Source organism: Branchiostoma lanceolatum, chromosome 15 (assembly GCF_035083965.1).
Source record: "Branchiostoma lanceolatum isolate klBraLanc5 chromosome 15, klBraLanc5.hap2, whole genome shotgun sequence".
Taxonomy (NCBI): domain Eukaryota; kingdom Metazoa; phylum Chordata; class Leptocardii; order Amphioxiformes; family Branchiostomatidae; genus Branchiostoma; species Branchiostoma lanceolatum.
The window spans coordinates 4479112-4500358 of NC_089736.1; the positions used below are offsets into that span (position 1 = coordinate 4479112).

At 43.3% G+C, this 21247-nt stretch overlaps 2 protein-coding genes across 4 annotated transcripts; one reads left to right on the forward strand and one right to left on the reverse strand.

The window, feature by feature from the left end:
* Positions 1-1986: 1986 nt before the first annotated feature.
* On the forward strand, positions 1987-14332 carry LOC136420713 (carboxypeptidase E-like). Its single transcript, XM_066407800.1, has 7 exons — positions 1987-2422; positions 9218-9414; positions 10337-10558; positions 11340-11643; positions 11920-12059; positions 12573-12672; positions 13497-14332. The coding sequence occupies exons 1-7, from the start codon at positions 2200-2202 to the stop codon at positions 13730-13732; spliced, it is 1422 nt and encodes a 473-aa protein (XP_066263897.1). The 5' UTR covers positions 1987-2199; the 3' UTR covers positions 13733-14332.
* On the reverse strand, positions 13147-20755 carry LOC136420714 (L-proline trans-4-hydroxylase-like). Of its 3 annotated transcripts, XM_066407802.1 has the most exons (9): positions 20529-20755; positions 19644-19758; positions 19372-19453; positions 17649-17844; positions 17124-17215; positions 16597-16687; positions 15668-15763; positions 14921-15106; positions 13147-14522 (listed from the first exon to the last, which is right to left on the reverse strand). In XM_066407802.1, the coding sequence occupies exons 3-9, from the start codon at positions 19410-19412 to the stop codon at positions 14409-14411; spliced, it is 816 nt and encodes a 271-aa protein (XP_066263899.1). In that variant the 5' UTR covers positions 19413-19453; positions 19644-19758; positions 20529-20755; the 3' UTR covers positions 13147-14408. The 3 variants fall into 3 exon arrangements, with proteins under 3 accessions (XP_066263899.1, XP_066263898.1, XP_066263900.1); XM_066407801.1 differs by lacking the exon at positions 19644-19758; XM_066407803.1 differs by lacking the exons at positions 19644-19758; positions 20529-20755 and adding an exon at positions 19553-19614.
* Positions 20756-21247: the final 492 nt, after the last annotated feature.

Here is a 21247-nt window from a genome sequence, read left to right on the forward strand (position 1 = left end):
CCGTGTAATAAGATGAATTAATGAAGTACACGAACGTGTGTAGTGGTGCATTGCATCAACATGCATGTGAAGTTCGAGAGTTGCAAGTGCAGTTTGGTACATTTGTATTTCCAAAAGATCTGGAAGCAACAGCACCACACGTTTGCCAAGTTATAACACTGTAAGATCCCCTGTTTGCAAAAATGACAGCGTTTATCGTGTCATTTATTTAAATGCTCTTCTCGAAGATCCTCGAACTCGCCGCGCGCGGTACAATGACGCCACTCTTATCTATCTTGACATGTCTCCCACAATACGGTGTTGGCTGCCAAACTTAATCATCAGTTGGACCGATCCTGTCTGTCCATCACAATTAGCAGTTCAACCGATGATAGCCAAGGAGGGTCTACAACCAAGGTGCTCAGCAAACTCGTTCATTTAACGCTAGGAACCATAAATTATACGGCTACATTACTCCAAAGTGGCGCTAACATATCCACAAACCAAATACAGTGTGTGTAACCATAGTTAAGCTACAAAGAAGGGCGTTAACGAAAGTCAATTGGATTTTAGATCGACAGTCGGTTATACTGTGTTGTTGTCACTAAAATTGGATAATCAGGGCATAAAAAGAGTTCAAGGTTGACCTTTAGGGACCTCGGGTCACCTCAGAAGGTCACTACATTATCCTGGTTACCCAGCTTAAAACCATATTGCACAATACAACCGATTGTCGATCTAAAAATGATGAATTCCTCCTGAAATCGATTACTTCTTTTTCTTTACATCTAGAACAGGGCTTGATTTAATGCATTTGATTCTTATAATTATCAGCGTCACTAAGGGCACTGTAACTGTGTAAACAGGTTTGCTAAAAACCTTGGTTGCAGTACCTCAGACAGCCGTATAGCGTCTCTTTTGTGCCGTGCTGACTGCACATATGGTTGAAAATGGATGACAATTATTGACTACTCCTTGCGTATCAACTATGCTATTTTACCAGCGTAAACTGTGTGAACATACAAGTTTGCTGCGTGCTCTAGTTGCAGTACTGCAGTCAGCCGTAGAGTGTCTCTTTTGAACCGTGGCGAATGCGCGTGGTACTATAACAAGTTTTGCATCATAAAGGCTAGAAACAAGTGACAAAACGGTACCGCACAACACTGTCTATTGTAGTTTGCGTTTTTACCATCTACAATTTGCCGAGTCATACTGGTCGTACCAGCTCGATGCCTCTTCGGCAACCAGGGTGGATGCCGCAGGGACGGCTACAGCACCCCGGCAAAAAGACACCACAAGCTGTGATACATCTCGAGGACCACACAGTAGCGCCTCCAGCGGTTGTTTGACAAAGTGCAGCATTAAACTCAGGGGAACTGCAGTTGTTGCCAATCATTTTCTATATCTTGTGTTTTTGTTTCATTTCATTTCCAGGCGATTTTGTGATATATCGAGAGTATCCAAGACAAATATATTAAGTACCACTTACCTTACCTCCAAGCAAGTGTACCAAAAAAGGCACACACGAAAATCGGGAGTTCCGCTGTAGTGCCTTAAAGGGCCGCTAGGGTGCCCAAAATTTCATCATTACAATGTCTAATCTAGACCTACCCACCTACAAAATACCAAGACAATCCTTGTAGCCATTTTTTAGTTATCGTGTTGACAAACACACACACACACACACACACACACACACACACACACACACACACACACACACACACACACACAAACATACACACACACACACAGACACACACACACACACACACACACAAACATACACACACACACACAGACACACACACGAACGCTGCCGAAAACAACCTTCTGGTGAAGGTAACGAGAGAAAGCGGACATCTACTTTGATTGGAAAGAGGGCAATATCTAGATGGACCGGAACTGACTTGTTAGGAAACATATCTGTCAACCCACGACACCTTGCGAACCACGTGACATAAGAACACATGACCAATACAAACACACAGACCTTCATGTATACACAGTAGCCCTTCGGGCCGCCCAGTAGACTGACAGGGTTAGGCACTGACGCTGGCTGTGCATAAAACGTTAGCTCACACCAAACAGACCCCTTCTTCTCCAGAAACACAGTAGCCCTTCCACAGTAGCCGTTTGGACAGAGTTAGTCACTGAAGCTGTGTAGGAAACGTTGTCACACGCCAAACGAACTTTTTCTTGAGAAATTCCATTTGTAAGATGGCATTTTCAACCGTGCTGACCGTTGGGCTACTGTTTGTAGCGAGAGTTTCGGCTGATATTGAGTTCGTGTATCACAACTACACAGAGTTGAGCAGTGTTCTCAGTGAGACGGCGTTACAGTGCCCGGACATCATGCAGGTCTACACGGTGGGAAAGAGCGTCCAAGGCCGAGAACTTTGGGTCATGGAGATCAGCGACAATTTGGGAGACCACGAGCCGGGTAGGTTAGGGTTGTCAGATGCGTGCAGAGGGAGTTTCGTGTGGTTTAGGGGTGGTGCCTTCTATATTTTACCTTTTGTTTAACAATGAATGATCAGCAACAATTTGGAATACCGTGAGCTAGGTAGGTGGGGACTTTCATATCCGTACTAGAGGAAGTCTCGTGTAGTTTAGGGGTGGTACGTTCTATATACTTCACCCATGTTTAACAATGAATGATCAGCGACAATTTGGGAGACCGTCAATTTGGTAGGTTGAGTCTTTTAGATGCATACTAGAGGGAGTCCCGTGTGTTTTAGGGGGCGGTGCCTTCTATTTTTCAACCCTCCTTTTTTCAAACAATGAATGGTTTTTATTTAAATGTTCTGGCACACATGGGCTAAATACAGTAGTTAAACTATTACATTAGATACTCAAGGTAAAGTATCATTTCATGCAGTGTTGACATAATGAAACAAGGCGAGAATCAATTAAAACAATCAAGCATATCATCAAACTATCAAGCATATAATAAAGCTGTACTACTCCTAAATCTATCGTTTACAGAAGAACAGTTAAACAAAGTCATATAAAGATAATATGCTACCACTAAATCTATTGTTTACATGATACTATTAGGTATGGACATATACTTGGAAGCCATGCATTCAGCCGCCAACCTTTATGATGAAATGGCCACATTTAGAAGTATAAAAAAAATACAGTGGGTGTTGGGAACGACAATTTGACGTAATTCGTAGCCGCACTTTAATGAATGAATGTAGACCTTTATTGTACACATATACCCATTGGGTTCAGTATAGGTCACAGCAGAAAACGTCACAGTTTATTAGATATAACGAATGTTTATAAAAGCAGGGCACAAGTTCTTGTAATAAAAAGCCATATCTGCATTTTCGTTTATTATCTTGGCACGGACAATTAAACATTGCCTATGTATAAGGAGTGTCCATTTCAGCTTTGAATTTATTATTTTAGACCGGCAGCTGTTAGAAAGGTCGCTTGGGTCAGCTTGGGAGCTATAGCGTTACCAGTTTTCACACCTGTTCAAATGTGTCAGACTGTCGCCGCATTACTTGTCAAAACCACTCGTGGCTGGGATAGAATCCATGCAAATGATGTAAAGCACCTGTCACACTTGTGCGTAGATATATACAAGCCCGCATGAGTTGCGCATCAACATGTTTTTGTTTTATGTTAATTTTTCAGCCGAATAAGTTATTTCTTTGGTTCGATAGCTAAGCTGTACAAAGTAGAAAACAACCTTCTCTCCGCAAACCTTACTTAAACCCAAAAAATGACAATGCGCCACTCACGCGCCCTTCAATATACGCACAAGTGTGACAGGGCCCTTAAGGACCCAATTCCACTAGATAGCGATCGCGCTGCGACCTAAATTACCAGTCACGGTAACCCTTGACTTCATCATTGGAATTTCATGCAAAGAGTAGGACTAAAAAGACAGCAAAGCACAGAAAGCGTAAAAAGGTCCGTTCTTTATCTACGAATTTCGTTGAGCGCTCTGTCAAATTTTAGGTCGCAGCACGATCGCCGCGTGTTCGCCGTGCTAGTGAAATGGAAGTGAAAAGCCCCTATTTCACTGGACCCGCGACACGTTGGCGACCGAGTACACTGACACCGTGCTAAACGAATTTTATCGATAAAAACGAATCTTTTTTATGCTCTGTATGTTTTGTTATCTTTTTAATCATACTTGTACATTTTGCATGATATTCCCATTATAAAGTCAAGGGTAATACACATCCAGTTTAGGATGCAGCGAGGCCGCCAACGTACCGCGGGTCCGGTGAGATTAGGGCTTAAGCATGAAAGCTAGATTTAGTTAGATGTAGCTGCGTTTATTAGGGGGAGGTCCGTGTGTTTTACAGGGTTGGGATCACCTTTTCTTAACCCTCTTCTTTTGAAAACGAATGTGTGGACATAGGAAGCCATGCAGTCAGCGTCCAAACATTCTAAAAAAAGGGTCTCAATCGGAAATGCGAAACGTCTGGACGTGTTAAGCGGTAATATCCGGAGACCCGTCTGTTGGTCTTTGACGTAAGAAAAAGGAAGGTTTGGAATTCTGCGCTATGTTTTGTTGAGACAGGCCATGGGGTGGCGGGCCTCGGGGCGTTTGGGCGGTCAACAACTCCAGAACGTAGACTAATCTAAGAGCGTTTCTACTTTTTTTTATCTAAAAAAAATGATTTTGTTCAGCTGTGAACTTCACTTTAAAATCTGGTCAAACGATACATTAAAATTGGCGCAAGCTTCAAGCTCGACCGAAACCTCTGCTTGGAGAATAATCTGCAACAATATGTACGCCGGGATGGAAAAAAAAAACATATGCGTTATCCTTTAACACAGATCTTAACTAGTCTAGAATATTTGAAGCAATATCAAAGAACTCTGATATTATTCAAGTTGTGGAAGATCAAACCTTGACGCGTACAAGCGAGTATACTTGCTCTGATTAAGGTACTGTAAATACACTTAAGTTCACGTGGTTTCCGTTTCGTGGTAGGGAGAAAATGGAGCGTTTGTGGTGGTTTTAAGTTCGCATTTGAGACAATAGTAGACAAGGGGTAGGAGCTCGAGGGCAAAAAAATCGCGGTAGTTTTAAGTTCGCAACGAAGAGCTTAATTACCGCGAAAACCGCGAACATAGATATTGTCAGTCGATTCTGTAATGACGTAACAAAACGCGAAACAAAGAGAGCGGGTCGTTTCAAGTGCCTGCACCTGTTTGGGCCGTTCGACACTGGGAGAATTATCATACTCATAAATCTGTCTGTTTGTTGTGCCAGGTGTGTTTTCTTGCAACACTACTTGATTAACGCCAGGATTATTGCAACGAGCAATCCCCAGTAGTAAATGCCGTGTATTGTGGCGTCGAATAACCGGGGGAACATAAGACCGAGAGGTCAGGGTTCTAACTTGTTAGATATCAGCAATACTTCGACTTGCATGTATACGTATGTACAAGTTGTCATACATTGTGCCAGGTACAATTTCCAACGAATTTCTCTCTCTCTCTGTATTTCTCTCTCCCTCCCCCTCCCTCCCTCTCTCCTTCCCCTCTGTCCTCTCTCTCTTTCTTTCTCTCCCTCTCTCTCTCTCTCTCCCTCTCTCTCTTTCTCTGTCTCTCTCTCATTCTCACTCTATCTATACATATGTGTATCCATTTGTATCTCTCATTTTAACTCGATTCGTTGAAGGAAATAAGTTCTGGTGAACACATGCCCCCGCCCCCTGGCACAAGTACAAGTGACAGTGCAAATATTGACCCTAAACATGGCCCCCACTTGTTCCTCAAACATGAGTGCCTACCCGTGTAAACAGAGAGTGACGTGTGGGTACAAAGGGAGGGTTGCCCCGCTGTTGCGCTAAGGGGGAGGGGGGCGTTTATTGGTACAAGTACAAGACACAATGTAGATAATGGCAATAAACATGGTGCCCCAAACATGAGTGGCTACCCGTGGAATATTAAGGTCACTATTCCAATTCGGGGCCGGGCCGGGTTATTTGCTGAAACGAATATATGGAGAAATATAAACTAATTATGTTCACGACCTTTTACGTTTTGTGCATTTTTTTTTACTTTCGGGCTTGACCCCTACGTGGCTATTTCTTGGCCCGGCCGGGACCCCTAATGATTTAACTCGGACTTAATATCTGAGATATGGGGGTCCTTCAAAAACCCAAAGTTCTGTCCTATTGAATCCGTACACTTACAAATTTTGCAAATACGCACTCAATCTTCCAAGAACAGCTTGCAACCTTGCAGTACGGGCAGAACTAGGGAGGTACCCCCTTCACCTAGAGGCCTCCCTAAACGCCATTAAATGCTTTCTTAGGATGCGCCACAACGTACCAGCTGACAGTTTACAAGCCGACGCCCTGTTATGCCAACTTCAATTAGAAGCTAATGGCAAAAAATGCTGGGCGTCCGGTGTCCGTAAGATGCTAGAGGAATGCGGTCATGCCTTCGTTTGGAGCCCACAAGTATCCTTAAGAACACATTTTTCACATACTATCAACTCCATTAGTCAACGATTAAAAGACATCTATACTCAAACATTCTCTGCCGAAATCCATAACAATAACAAGGATAAATCTCACAGCAACAAACTCCGAACTTACCGTCTGTTTAAGTCATTGTATAAAGAAGAAGATTATCTATCCATTAGCAACATCAAACACAGAGTGGCTACTACTAAACTCCGGGTTAGCTGTCACAGATTACATGTCGAAATAGGAAGGCACAACCGCACGCCTCTACAACATAGACTTTGTCAACATTGTAATTTAAATCGAGTAGAAGATGGGCAGCATTTCGTTCTAGATTGTAAATTATACGATAGCGAAAGAAGTGTACTTTTTAATTTTATCAAAGAAAAATTCCCATATTTCGAACATCTTAATGCAACATAACAGACAAATTCATATTTCTATTACGCCTGAATAATCCTTGTATAAGAAATATTGTCTGTTCATACATTTATACATGTACGAAGAAGCGAGAAGAAGTCGACTCTACTGGACTAGCTTAGTTTGATAACACGTTTGTCTACTCTATATGTTTGCAGCTTGTATTGTTGTATTTATGTCGTTGTATGTTCCATGTGTTAAGTTAGACGACCTGTACCTAGCCCCTCGGGGCATGAATGCACAATAAAGGTCTTTCGTTCATTCAATATCAACGCGGGACCCGGTAACAAATAGTCGCCGTGAGCTAATCGTGCGAGCACCGGGAGATGACCCCCCCCCCCTGTACCCTGCGGTCCATTGGGACAAATTTGAGACTTCAGGGCCCAACCGAGACAATACGCCCGACGTTATATACGGGCACTGGACCTAAGTATAAACCGTTCAATGTTCAGGTGCTGCCCTGTCTACTTGATACTATCGAGGTCCACAAATGCATGTAAGACATGTAATTGAAAGCAAATACAAAAATACAAATGACCTACAAAGCAAACCCTAGGTTCAATCTGTTCAAAGGCTACAAGATAAAGTAATGTTTCATCGTTGAGTTACATAACAATGGCAGGAAGTCAAAGGCCCGCCGGTAACCTAAAGTTTACACAAACGTTACCACTGTGAGCAACAGGCACTCGACCAACAGTCAAGCACATGACAGTGTTTACACTGTTTAACGTTGATAACATAGTTGTCATATGTCCAATTAGATGCGGCAGCACTTCTGGGGTGTCTTGAAAATACTATATAGTGTTACTTGTGGCTCTTGATTTTTTTTCTCCAAGTACCTCTGTGCAAGACAATAATTTACGCAAATTTTTATGACGTCATGATGACGTCATCAACAATTACAGGGCCACGCCCCTTTTTACAAAAGTGGTTCTTCCTCGCTAACGATCCAATGTACAAAGCTAATATTTTAGGGACAGATGCATAATAATGCCATTGGTAAACACATAGGCTCCTTTTTGATATCTTTTTAAATTAATTTTTGGTGAATTTTTTTCAATAATTTAATGAGAACCTCCTTCTGTGGGCCCTCACACATTATCAAAGTATCAAAATGCTTATGCCACCCGTGAGAGGCAAGTTCAGGTGGTAAACCTCAGAACAGCATTTTTATTTCTGCCCTATCATATACAGTTTTGTCAAACTTTTGCTTTTAAAATCATACTGTAGAGGTAGTATTGATAAAATTCGCATTTAGTAATCGTAAAATGACCCCAAATCGCCATTATTTGCTTTTTTCCCAATCACGCAAGCACTAACAGTGACATACGGGTCAATAACCTCTGGAAACACACTATTTGACAGTCAGAGTAGTGTTTACAGCCAGGCCAGAGAATCCAGCTTTCCAGAGGGAGGGAGGGAATAGCCAAAATGGAGGCCCCTGATTGGTCAGGCTGTTCCAAAAGGTATCGGCACCCAGCCAGAACCTTGGAAACTGCAACTTTGCCCTTGAAGTTTGCGGTAAACTGATAACCTATGTAGGAAAATGATGCCAGGTAATGAAAATAGACCTATACATCTAACAAATCAGATGGTTATTTTGTCTAAATATTTTTGTTGAAAATGTGCTGCCACAAGCCTGTACCCCGGCGGGTACACTTTACGGGTCGGGCGCCTTTGCGGGGAGGGGGTAGGTCCTGCTATTTACCAAGCAAATAGGCCATATTTCTTACTACAGTATATGCCTATTATTTGTATACCTTTTTTCTGTATATTTTTTTTTGTAGAGTTTATTTATTTGGCAGGAGTTTCCCACGCAGTTCGGTCTTATCTGAACAAAATAGATCGCGCATTTAATCCAATATGGTGACGCTAAGATCGTCGGAAAGGTTGGATAGTACTTTGATTACAATTTTGCAAAATAAAGTTGCGATATCGTGAGTTAGTTTGTGTGTCTTGCTCAAAATCCTACTCGCCCACCCCCCCTCCTCCCCTCCTTCGGGACGTCAATATCGCTAGTCGGACAGTCGTACAGTTCGGGGAGTCGTATAATTTGCGCTGACAAATGGGCTATACAGAATCTACTGCTTTTGTAACCCGATCCTTTACACCCTTTTGTCACTATGGCGCCTACCGTCGTTTAAAACGTTTTGGTTGTCAAAGAAACATTCTGCTCCCACTTCAATGATGAAAACCTCAAGTCAATTGGGATGTTTGTATTAATGATTTTTGCGGCCTTTCCCCCCAAGTAAACCATACTTTAAGGATTTTTTTTTTTTCAATTTCAAGATAACTCATGTGCTGCTTGTCTTTATAACACGTGCTGGTGGATTTTTTTTTTTTTTTGGTCGTTTGCCATTTTTCAGGTGAACCCGAGTTCAAGTATGTAGGAAACATGCACGGGAACGAAGTCGTCGGGCGGGAGATCCTGGTGTACCTGATACAGTACATCTGTGAGCAGTACACCGCGGGGGACAGCCGCATCAGGAGTCTGGTGCACGAGACTAGGATCCACATCATGCCGTCCATGAACCCGGACGGCTTCGAGTACGCAGAAGCTTATGTAAGGGTCATAAAGTTTTCGATGAAAACTGATGGATACTGTGTGTGATTTTGAGCCCCCTAGTTTGTGACCTTGGTACTGCAGCAGAACTTTTTTTTAAATATTTTGACCTGGACGTGCTATGGTCTTGATTTCTTTGTGGCAGATAGCTTGTGATGTAAGGAAGACGTGGTGTAGGTTTGGGCCTCCTAGCAGCCTAGAAAATCGATGGATGCTGTGTGTGTTTGTGTTCGCGTGTGTGTGTTTGTTAACAGTGTTCAGCACTACCAAGGACGGATGTATTTGCGTGTGTGCGAGCACGTATTTCTGTGCGTGTGTGTGTGCGTGTGTGTGTGTTTGTGTGCGTGTGTGTGTGTGTGTGTGTGTGTGTGTGTGTGTGTGTGTGTGTGTGTGTTCGCGCGTGCGTGTGTGGACAGTGTTCAGCACCAAGGAAAGGTGCATTTGCGCGCGTGTTCGTGTGTACGTGTGGGTGCATGTGAATGTGTCTCGCCCTCTCCCTTTCTCTCTCTTACTCCCTATGTGTGTGTGTGTGTGTGTGTGTGTGTGTGTGTGTGTGTGTGTGTGTGTGTGTGTGTGTGTGTGTGTGTGTGTGTGTTCGCGCGTGCGTGTGTGGACAGTGTTCAGCACCAAGGACAGGTGCATTTGCGCGCGTGTTCGTGTGTACGTGTGGGTGCATGTGGATGTGTCTCGCCCTCTCCCTTTCTCTCTCTTACTCCCTATGTGTGTGTGTGTGTCTGTGGGGGCTATGTGTGTGTGTAGGGGGGTGTTTGTGGGGGAATATGTGTGTGTGTGCGTGTGTCTCACGTCTGTGGAGAATTTTCAGCATCAAGGACAAGTGTGTGTGTGTTTCAGTAGTAAAGAGTACATTCTAGAGATCTGTTCAAGGTTTTCCATATGTCTTTTTCTTCTTCTTTATGAACAGACTCCTCCAACTGGACCAAACGAGACGGACTGGACCTATCTGGCCGGCCGGTACTCTTTCTTCGACAACGGAGAGCGCTACGACGGGTTTAACGGTACCGATCTCAATCGAAACTTCCCCGACTTGAACACGGTTGTCTATCGGTACGAGAACACGTCAGGGCCGAACCACCATCTCAGCGTACCCGACGACTTCTGGACGGGAGACAGTGTCAGTATGGGGGTAAGTAGAACTATGGTTTAGCTTTTGAGATCAAAACTGAGTAGGACATGGATAAACAGCTTCTTTTTTAGTCAGAATTCAGCGTATCTATTTGCGTCGGTGTTTAAGTTAAGTGGGTATCTCACAGGGCTGCGGCTAACTGCGCCAAACTGAGAAAGACGTGCGCAAAGTGGCGCAAACCGCCAAGTTGTTGCCTGAAGTTACGATTTTTTTTTATGAATTCTAATCATTATATATATATATATTGGATCTTAATTCAATGGCAATACTGCGATTTCCAATAGAGCTCTGTTGTATACGATTTTGAGCCGAAACTGAGACTGTAAAATTCCGGGTGCTGCCATTTTGTTTGTGAAGGTCACTTATTTTACCCGTGCGTCGCACGTCAGTTTGACCGCAATGGAAAAACTCGCAGAGTTGTCGCAATAATTTGGCGCAGCTTGGCGCATGCGCAGTTATAAGTAAGATACCTGCTTCACCCTTGCTTCCAAGAGTTGGTAGAACTATAGCTTAGCATAAGGTATAAAGCCTAGTTCTGCCAGATCTTTCCTTAGTCACGGATGCTGTCTGAAACGTCTGACTGTGTCATAATTTTATCCAGTTGCTTGAGTAAGTATTTTTGGCGTAACGTTATAGCTTAGCATCTGCTAGCAATCCTGAGTAGAAATCTAAGTTAGACCACTTTTTGGAGTCAAACTTCAGCGAGATTTTAAGTTAGATATTCAAAGACATTTTAAAGCAAGCCATGATAGCATTTATATCGGTTATGTTGTCCTTTCAGCCCGCGCCAGAAACTAAACTAGTTATGGACTGGATTCTCCGCTACCCCTTCGTCCTTTCGGCCAACCTTCACGGGGGCGAACTCGTATCCAACTACCCCTACGACTTGTCCCGAACGTATCCGAACAACCCACAAGCGTACACGACGTGTCCCGATGACGAAGTCTTCCGTGAGCTGGCTAAGGCCTACTCTCTGGCTCACGCTACGATGGCGAAGTGCGGTGTGACGCAGCCGTGCTCTACTGACGACTTCGCCTGTCAGGAAGGCGTCACTAACGGCGCGGCCTGGTACAGTGTCACGGGAGGTAAGCTGGTACAGAGTTTTCAACTTTCTTGCTCAATATCGTAGTACACAGTATTTATCCGTGTCTCCGTCCCCGGTAGTAGTTCGGGTATAAAGTACTACGTTACTGTACTTGATAAAGCCGTAATCATTCTTCTGTGCACGTCATCGAGGCAGAAACTGTGTTGAATAGTATACCATGCAGGGTTGTCACATGTCATTATGTACTTAAATGTATCACGTGTACGTGTTGTAGGGAAGAAAGTTAACGATCTTTATTTCCAACACGATGTTCCAGGTATGCAGGATTTTAACTACCTTGCCTCAAACTGCTTCGAAATCACGCTGGAACTGTCGTGTAACAAGTTCCCGCCCGAGGCTGAGCTGGTGCAGTTCTGGGAGGACAACAAGGAGGCGCTTTTGCAATATATGGAAAAGGTAGGCAAGAAGTAGCCTCTACCAGGCTCCAGAGGTTGCTGGAAATAGTAGAAATCGATAAATACAGTTTGCCATGTCTGGAGCCTGGTAGAGGCTAGGTCAAAAGGTTTCGAAATCCTGTTTTTACCTTAAAAAAGGTTATGTTTCAGTTCCATTTGTTTACGAAGTATCGATCGATCGATTGACAAATCAATCATTCACCTTTCTTTCTCGTCTGCAGCACAATACATTAGCAAGGTTTGGGGTTTAGCCTACTAAAGGTCTTAATACAAACAGTTGGTGCGATTCAAAATAGAGTCACCCTACGACTAACTGAAGTACTGCAGCATAACACATTGGCAAGGTTTTAGGTTTAGCCTAGTAAAAGTTTTCATACGCATAGGAAACGATAGATAAAGGCAATCAACCAGTTGTTTGTATAGCATGACCTTCGCAGCTGTTGATGTTTTGTTTGTCGTCTTCTCTATTACATTTCTAGAGGTTTATTCCGTGTGCTGTTGTGTTTAATGACAGGTACACAGCGGCATTAAAGGGTTTGTGAGGGACTCGAACAACAACGGCATCGCTGACGCTGTCATCTCCGTCAGGGGCATCAACCATGACGTCACAACAGGTTAGTTTTTTATGTTTCTAGATCTCTGTCTGCCTGTTCATTCGTCTTCTCGTTCTCTTCTCTTTCCGTCCTTCGAAGCTTCACCTCTTGTTTCTCCCATTCTCTCTATCCAATGTCTAAGTCTCTTTTCCCTCCCTTCTCTTTTGGTAGTTTCTTCCTTGCTTTCCCTTTCCTCCATGACTTCTAACTATGAGTCTCTAGTAAAAAAAAAGTATATTTCAAGTAAATTCAACAACTGCCATATGTTTTACGTGTCCATAGGTTTGTATGAGTGTGCCATAAGAAAGAGGATCCAGAAAAGCACTTCTTAATCAAAACATTCCGGCCTTAAAATGGGGTATGGGATTTCCCAAACAGCCTGCGTAACTAACCCCTGCTTGTCCAAATCGGTCAGCGAAGTCATGCTTGTCTCGAGCATTGATGTTTCTGACATAGGGTGAAGAGATGCTGCTACAGTAACAATTAGTCTAGTGCTTAGACATAGCATAACTTTATTGCACAACAATTGTACAAGGTACAAAGTATGACATTCACTGGTACATAGATAACATTCTATTAGGCTAATCAATCTGTCTTATACAATATGGTGTAGTAGTATGGGATGACAATGGGATTTTACAATCATTGGAGGAGTTTCTAACGTCTAGACATTCTTTGATATACTTCCCAATGTATACCATGCATGGGTTGTCACATGTCATTATGTACTAAATTTGCTATCAAGTCCATTGAGATAAATAGATGAGTGGCCCCCTGCGGCCTTGCACTGAGTTCGTTAAAAGAAATGATAATGCGAAAAATGCAAATAATTTTGCTCCCCCCAGCTCGTGACGGCGACTACTGGCGACTGCTGGTGCCGGGGACGTACCGAGTGACGGCGTCGTGGGGAGGGTGGACCCAGGAAAAGACGTGCACAGCTGCGAACAGAGCCGGGGTCTGCGACTTCGTCCTGGGAGAACCGCCCACCCGGCCTTCCGGGGTCTCTACAGGAAGTTCCTTCAAGGCAATGATGTGGGGCGTGACGCTGGCTGTCGCGACGCTTGTCTTCTGTTCGCTGTGATCTTTGGTGACGACGGAAATTAAGGGAACACCTAGGCTTATTCCAAAAGATATAGTTATCTTCTTCAGCTATAGATATAAAAAGGTGGACACAAATGAATTAACTTACGTACAGGCATATGAATAAATCAGCATGATCGATAAGTACAGATTCTAAGGTGTAAACATTCTTGGATGAATTTACCTGTCGGCTGTGCACAGAAGAACTTTATTGCGTGACAATTGTAACTGGTACAATGTATGGCGTCAGTACGTTAGAAACTGTGCTAAATGGTAGAGGAATACGTCAGTTTTGAGACTGTACGAGTTGGATTACGATGTTTGTTCGGTCGGCTTGGATTCGCGCCTGAATATTGTTACCGCCCGACTACTGTGCGTCGGCTGCAGTATGATGACCTCCGTTGGGGGTCATATCAAAGGGCTTTTAAAAGAGAACGAGCCGGAAAATCTAAGCTCGTTTTCACTTTTTTGGCGACGCCTCAGGGGTGATCCTAATGGTATAGTATTGTGTGCAGTTTGCAAGAATTCTAGAAATTGCATAGGAATTTTTGTAGATTGTACCCTGAAGTCAAACACATTGAAATCTTGTGCCTTGCTTGTATACCCTACTATAGATTTTGAAGCGTGGAACCTTCTCACTTTGGTGTCCTTAACCATGTAAATCCCCATAGGCGACCTTAATCCTTGTTGACTCTGACGGCGGTGATGTTCTTGTTGGCAACCAGGTCCATAAACTGCTTCCCCGTGAAGTCCGTGTGGTTGGAGCATGTCTTGATCTCCATGTCATCGACCTGACGGACACATGTCAATCACACAATCACTCTGACGTTTTAACCATTAAAGGAGCATTCCTCTCCAGGTGGGTATCATAATTCATCAGAGACTAAATTTTGATGCTTAAATCTAGTTTGTTTCGTCGAATTTACCATAAGTTGAAACCTAAACGCAGGGCGAATATTATAGCAATCGAGTTCTTGAATTTCCCTTCAAACAATGCCATCTATGCGTGGCCTTTTTTTTCAATCATAGACTATTTTTGACAACGCCCCAGGAGCAGGGACAATTTTCTGAAATTCTGCAGGTATAATCACAGGCAATCAATTTTGGCAGCTCCAGTAGTGACTTGGATTACATCCCCGACGGGCACTGGCGCAATTGGGACCGAAGCATTGGATTAAGTGGTACTCACAATATCTATGGGGGTGTATGAGGCGTTGTAGTGCTCAAAGGCAGGGTTGTTGGACGCCCTGTTGTACAGAATGATGTACGCCCTCCTGCGGTGATCGGACCTGTTCTGGTCGCTGCGGTGCAGGAGGTTACAATGGAAGAACACGACGTCACCTGGGTCTAACTCCAAATACACCAGCTCCAGCACCTGGAACATGTAACAAGAAGGTTAAAGCACTACAGGTGGCGGTCTTTTGCATATCTTCATTTACTTTCCTGTAGTCACCGAATCATGAAAAAGATTACTAATAGTTTAAAGGAAACCCAAGCGATATGACGCTCGTGAAACTACGTCTTCGGCGTACGGCGCCTTTTTTTCCGGGTGTGAATTGACTCGCGTCGTATGGGAGGTATTTTTATGGCCCGTACAACCCTCCAAGGTGAAAAAAGCAAGTCATACGACGCGCGGGGCCGACTCATGCCTTGGAAAAAAGGCGCTTTACGCGCGAAGATTTACGGGCCATAAGCCGCTGGACCCGCGGCACGCTGGTGGCCGGCGTCGCTGCGTCCTTTACTGGATTTGTGTTACCTTTGACTTACTAATGAAAATATCATTCAGAACATACAAGTATATGACCAAAAAGACAGCAAAACACACAAAGCTTAAAAAGATTCATTTTTTGCCGATGAAATTCGTTGAGTGCTTTGTCAATTCGTTCGGCCGCAGCGACGCCGCCAGCGTGCCGCGGGTCCAGTGGGCTTTAGTTACCTTTCTCAGCTGGCCAACCCTCTCCTCGTCCGCTGCTGTCTGTCCCGCCATCCGCTTGTGGTCCACACGACCAGCAAGATGCGAGCCACGCAACACCTGAAGGAAGACGTACACGCACGTCATTGATTTTAGCATGTTCTCTTGTCTAACGTCTATACTAATTATAAACAAGAATGTAACTTTTTTTTGGCTAAGAAATTAATTGAAGGTGAAATTAATCCGCTGATTGTGAGTATTGATCAAGGCCAGATAAAAGAAGGAGTGATCGCTTTACTGAATCACTTCTATCAACCAACCAACCAACCAACCAACCAATCAACCAACCAAATAATCCATCAACCCATCAATCAATCAATCAATCAACCAACCAACCAACCAACCAATCAATCAATAGATAAATAGATGAATAGAGAGAGAGATAAATCACTTGTAACATTTATGCTTTTGACTCATCATTAGAAATAACAGCATTGGTTCGCAAGAGGAGTATTAATGGATATAAATCATGAAAATCATGACCTGATTTTGTGATTAACGAGAAAGGCGCGTGATAGCTTAGTGGTAAATGGTTAGATAGCAATACTAGTGACACACGTAGGTTAGGTAAGGGTATCATTATGTATGTATAAATCATGTAAATTTGGACACGATTTGCAAAATGAAAAAGGTGCTGCAGTTCCAAGGAAAGGCGCCATAATCTAATCATTTCTTCATTCTGCCACATACCAACATACCCAATATCATAAAGATCCAACCGTGACTTATCGAGTTAAGCTATTGAAAAACATAAAACAACAACGAAACTAACCAAAGGGCAAACAGGCACACAAACAAGCACATATGTATACATAGTCAGACACACATTCAAGCACAATGACACACGGAAACACAACTTTCTCGGTGAAGGTAAAAATAATCTTTCTCTTTACCTGCAGACAACCGTTGGATTTGTCAGCCTTGTCCACGGCAAGCAACATATTTGCCATGTCTGGAAACAAAAGCCCGTTCTTGTACCAGTACCTTGAAGGACGAAACGGCACGTGAAGAAGAAATCTGAATGCAACCCTTCTGTCGTATCCAAAATTGTGCCTATTTAGTTCCGTGTCCGGGACTGTGCCTTGACATGGTTCTGGATAAAGCACTCGGTAACACGCGGACTGTTCAGAACTGTGCCCAGGCCTCATCCAGACCATTTAGTCTTACAAATTGATAGAGTTTCTTTCCACCTTTAAGCATTTGTTTCTTTTGCCCTAGGCACGGTTCTGGATAAGCGGGGACTATCCAGAACAGTGCCTGGGCAAATTTTAGCTTTCGAACTGTATATTTTAGAAGACGATTTCGCAAGCACGAAATTATGATAACTATTTCCGATGATAAGTTCACTACTTCATAGTTTTCTCAATGTCTTGGCGGCTGTTTCTACATCAAAACGGACAAGTGAAGTGTATATGCTTACCCGTAGTCTTGGTGCCATAGGTGCTGGCCCCCAGAGTGGGCTTCTTTCATGTTGATTGTTGCACAATACTGATAAACCTCTCCCCCTAGAAGCTACGAAACAAAGCAAAACAAAACGAATATAATCATTTACTTGTCTAACTTTTGTTCAGAATTGTAAATCTTCAATCTAATTTTCCGTTTGAATTGTGGCAATAGAATGTTGAAAGCTCTCAGACTGATCATGCATCGATCCCCAACGTGTGTACATTATTTTAGCGACCTTCTCAGTACTACATGTAAACAAACATGGCGTATGGTAACAAAGATGGCGTCGGCCGGACGGGATCACCAAGTACTTTTCTTTCTTTTTCTTGTCGTCATATATTTATTGTTTTATGCCATATTATAGCAACCTGTGATGTTTACTCGTCAAATGATACTGTATTTCAGTAGATTTCACTAATCTTCATGTGTATTGTGTGTATGTCAAAAGTGTATTTCGTGTATTTCATGTATTTCTGTAAATACACGGACCCTGTAATACCTGTTCAGAGATCCCAACAACCTTCTTGCTGCGGGCGATGATGCCGGACACGTCAGTGCCCGGATGTGTCCATTGAATCATGGTTAGATTCAGACCGCCGCCATCGTCCTGATTGAAGGCCATCTCTCGCAGGCCGCCATCTTCGTTCTCGATGTTCTTTTTCAGGTTTTCTAGCTCTTCCTTGTCAAACAGGTTACTACATAAAGAGAGAGTGACTCATTTTTCAGTAATTTCTTCACTTGATCATCAGCAGATCTTTTATTGTTACAGTTGTGGTAGTAATGATTTATCTAAAAGCATGATTTATGGAATGCTGAGATTACCTGATTTATGGGTAATCTGAGTTAACTGTTCTACGTCTGGTCGTATCTAAAAGAGAAAATTGCTAGCAATATTTCACCATCTGCATGAATTTACGACCAGTAGAGCATGCCTCAGGGCCTTCACCTTTTTCTTTTAACCTGCTGTGTGCTGTGACCCCGTGTAATGCTTCGGTCCCAGTTAAGCCCCCGTCACAAATAAGAAATTCGGCTCGGCCGATGTGTTGGCGAGCTTCAAATGTTCATCTTCGGCCGAAGTACGGCCGACGTCCTGTCGATTACGCGGGCTTCGGGCGATTTTTAGAAATAAAAAATAATGCAAAATATAAAATAAAAGTTGATCCAAATATTGGCCTTTTACCAGGTTAGTCGATACTGACTTCGTCCATGTCCAAGAGATCGTACAATCTCATGGGGGATTTGTAATTTTTAGTGTTCGACGGACGTCGCCCGAGATTTTCATTGGAAAATTCGGTCGACGCTCGGGCGATTTTGAAATTCGGCTAGCTTCGGGCGATCTACAAAGTCGGCCGAGGCTCGCATGAATTGTGACGCCGGATTCACACCGATGCTACAAATTTGTCCCGGTGGACTGCCGGGTACGGGGGGGGGGGGTTACAGTCCGGTGCTCGCAAGATTTGCTCACGGCGTCTATTTGTTATTTACTCGACAGTCTGTAGTTTCGTGTGTAAAAGCTCTCACAATTACGAATGTAAACAACGCAACCTATTAAAAGGTCAGTGACCCCAAACACCACATGGCGTGTAAGTTGACAGGGCGGTTGTCTTGCAGGTGGCGCGTAATTAGTGAATGGGGGGGGACGTTTTGAACCTAATTTGGACAAGGGTGATTACAAAAAAGTTCACTTTTCTTGATAGAGATATTTTCTGAATGGTCCATTGTGCATGGGAGTTCCTGTGAAAGCCCATTCGCACCATTCTAGCATCCAGTCTTGCAAAGGGGACTCAAGCTCCATTTCGGGACCGGGCAGGAATGACTTTGCAATAGTTCACTTTTAGGCAGATTTTTTTTGCACAGGGATGATTAGATATGGAAGTTGATTTTTGCATTGGGAGGGAGATGGGCAAAATATGCTGTATTTGCTCTCGCAAATGTTGCATGTCTAGTTCTGAGTTGAATTCATTCGGGATCCCAGCCGGGCCGAAAAATAGCAGTATGTGCGACAGGGCCACGTTAGGGTCACGTCCGAAAGTTCCCCCTTTTCCAATTGGAACCGAAGCATTACATTGGCATGTGTTCTTTAAACATAAACATTTCAAACCCTTGCTCTACGTGTAGAATGCTTGGATTTCTTAAATATTTGCTTTACTTGCCTATTCACTAGGTTTGTTTTCTATGCTTGGTACATCATATATACATAACCCCTCCAGAAATCGTCTTACCGAATTATGACGAAGCCATCGCGATCAAAGTCTTTCTTCATCTGCTCACTGACCTCAAATCCACCCTGCTTGTATGTGTACTCTGTGTTAAAGATTAACAATCAAACACACAAAAGAAAACAAGAAGCTGCTACAATGCACCGTTTTGACCCACTGACCCAATAGAGTGACCCAGACCTACCAACATTAAAGGAAAGACGCGAACTTGCTCACGGCTCTCAAGCTGTTTACATGTATGCTCAACCCAGACCACCCTCTGCATGATCTGGTACCTGATGTTTGATCAGAAGTCACTGGAAGGTCTTTAAGGAACTCTGGTGGAATCAGTGTCCCCTTAGCCCGAGGACGAACAGATTGTATATCTCCTTTCTCCACTATACTACCCGTCTGTAAAACAAACAATTGCAGACTGCGCCATAGTGGTTGTTGTGTACATGCATTTGTATGAACTGTATGTATTTCTGCGATGTTGATTTAAACAAATAAGGATTTTGAAAGATTTCAAAAATAAGAACATAATTGACGGGGCACGTGCAGGTAACAGCCGGTTGGAGCCGGTTTAAGCCGGTTTGAATTTTACCTCGGCTTCCTCTGTAACGTGCACCTCCTCCTACAAGGGACACTAATTGTACGTCCCTTCCGAAAGACGGGTGCATCTCAAACCGAGATAGCCCTCCCGGGATTGAACTCAGGGGTCTCTAAAGTACCAGCTTCTTGGAACCACACGCACAACTGTTTTGTTTCATCCAGTTGATCTACATGGGCATTTCGCACGGTAAATTTACAAGCCTCTAAAATGTGCAGTTGCACCACATGTAAAATTAAGGATTCAGACATATAATTATATGTCAGGAGTTCATATATTTAACATAGTGGTCATACTCTTAGCGAGTTGAAGCGTATACAAAGTATAAGTGTATAACTATAAGTCTATCATATATTTATAGATACATGTAATGTTTGGTAATAGTCCGTCCGCTTAAAAAATGACATTGTTGAATTGAGGTCAAACCCTTTCCGTACGTTAATGGCACCGTGTTGTCCACGTCACAATTCTTCTATTCACACAATTATTTTCATTGTAATTTTCCAGTGATAAAGATTAGATTATATTACTCTATTCACACAATAGTTTGTAAAGCCATTGTACGACTTACCGGATGACGCCATGTTGTGGTGGCAGTCCTCTGCGGTTGGTGCACAGAATCACTATGACACTGTTATTGGCCGAATGGGCTGTAAGGGTTGCACATGGGGTTTTTTGAGATACCGGACAATAGTCTACCTGGCAGTCGCAGGGTGTCCCACGTAGGGTTGATGCCCAAAATGTCAAAAGACAGTCGTAAACTGCCTGGCGGTGCCCCTTTTTCCAATTGGGACCGAAGCATTAGACAATAGATATTTTTTGTCCTTTCCAAAAGCCTAAACTTTCATCTTTGGACTTTGACTTTAAGAGGGCCTGCATGGGGAAGTAGTGATTACGAATTACGCAACATTTTCGCCGCCGATTACGTTAAATTCTCAGAGCTGATTACGAATTACGTTAAATCATGAGTCTTCCCAACTGGCTTGAAGACTAAACACAAGATTCAACTATCTAGTTCTGCGTCAAAACTATTGAAGATGTTATGTTGAATACCTACTTTTGTGGACACCTCCTTGCGAGGGGACTGCGGGCGTCTCGAGAACGCTGGACGCTAAATTCCGGAGCTACATATGACGCTAAATTTAGTCAGCCTCTCTACGCCCTACTCAAGATTCTGAGCCAAAACTCACACACTTAGCGACTGAACTCTTAGCTTGCATCAAAGCTGGTGATTTTTAGCATTCGGAGATGACTTGAAAAGCACCTTAATTCAGTTCTTTGTATTAAACG

Bases quoted from the DNA above. Each gene is read 5' to 3' on its own strand.
- LOC136420713 (XM_066407800.1), top strand. From the start codon at position 2,200: ATGGCATTTTCAACCGTGCTGACCGTTGGGCTACTGTTTGTAGCGAGA. The intron at 2,423-9,217 runs GTAGGTTAGGGT...GCCATTTTTCAG, and splicing joins TTTGGGAGACCACGAGCCGG to GTGAACCCGAGTTCAAGTAT. The intron at 9,415-10,336 runs GTAAGGGTCATA...CTTTATGAACAG, and splicing joins TCGAGTACGCAGAAGCTTAT to ACTCCTCCAACTGGACCAAA.
- LOC136420714 (XM_066407801.1), bottom strand. The intron at 15,107-15,667 runs GTAACTAAAGCC...TACATGTTCCAG, and splicing joins GGGTTGGCCAGCTGAGAAAG to GTGCTGGAGCTGGTGTATTT. The intron at 14,523-14,920 runs GTGAGTACCACT...TGTGTCCGTCAG, and splicing joins CATACACCCCCATAGATATT to GTCGATGACATGGAGATCAA.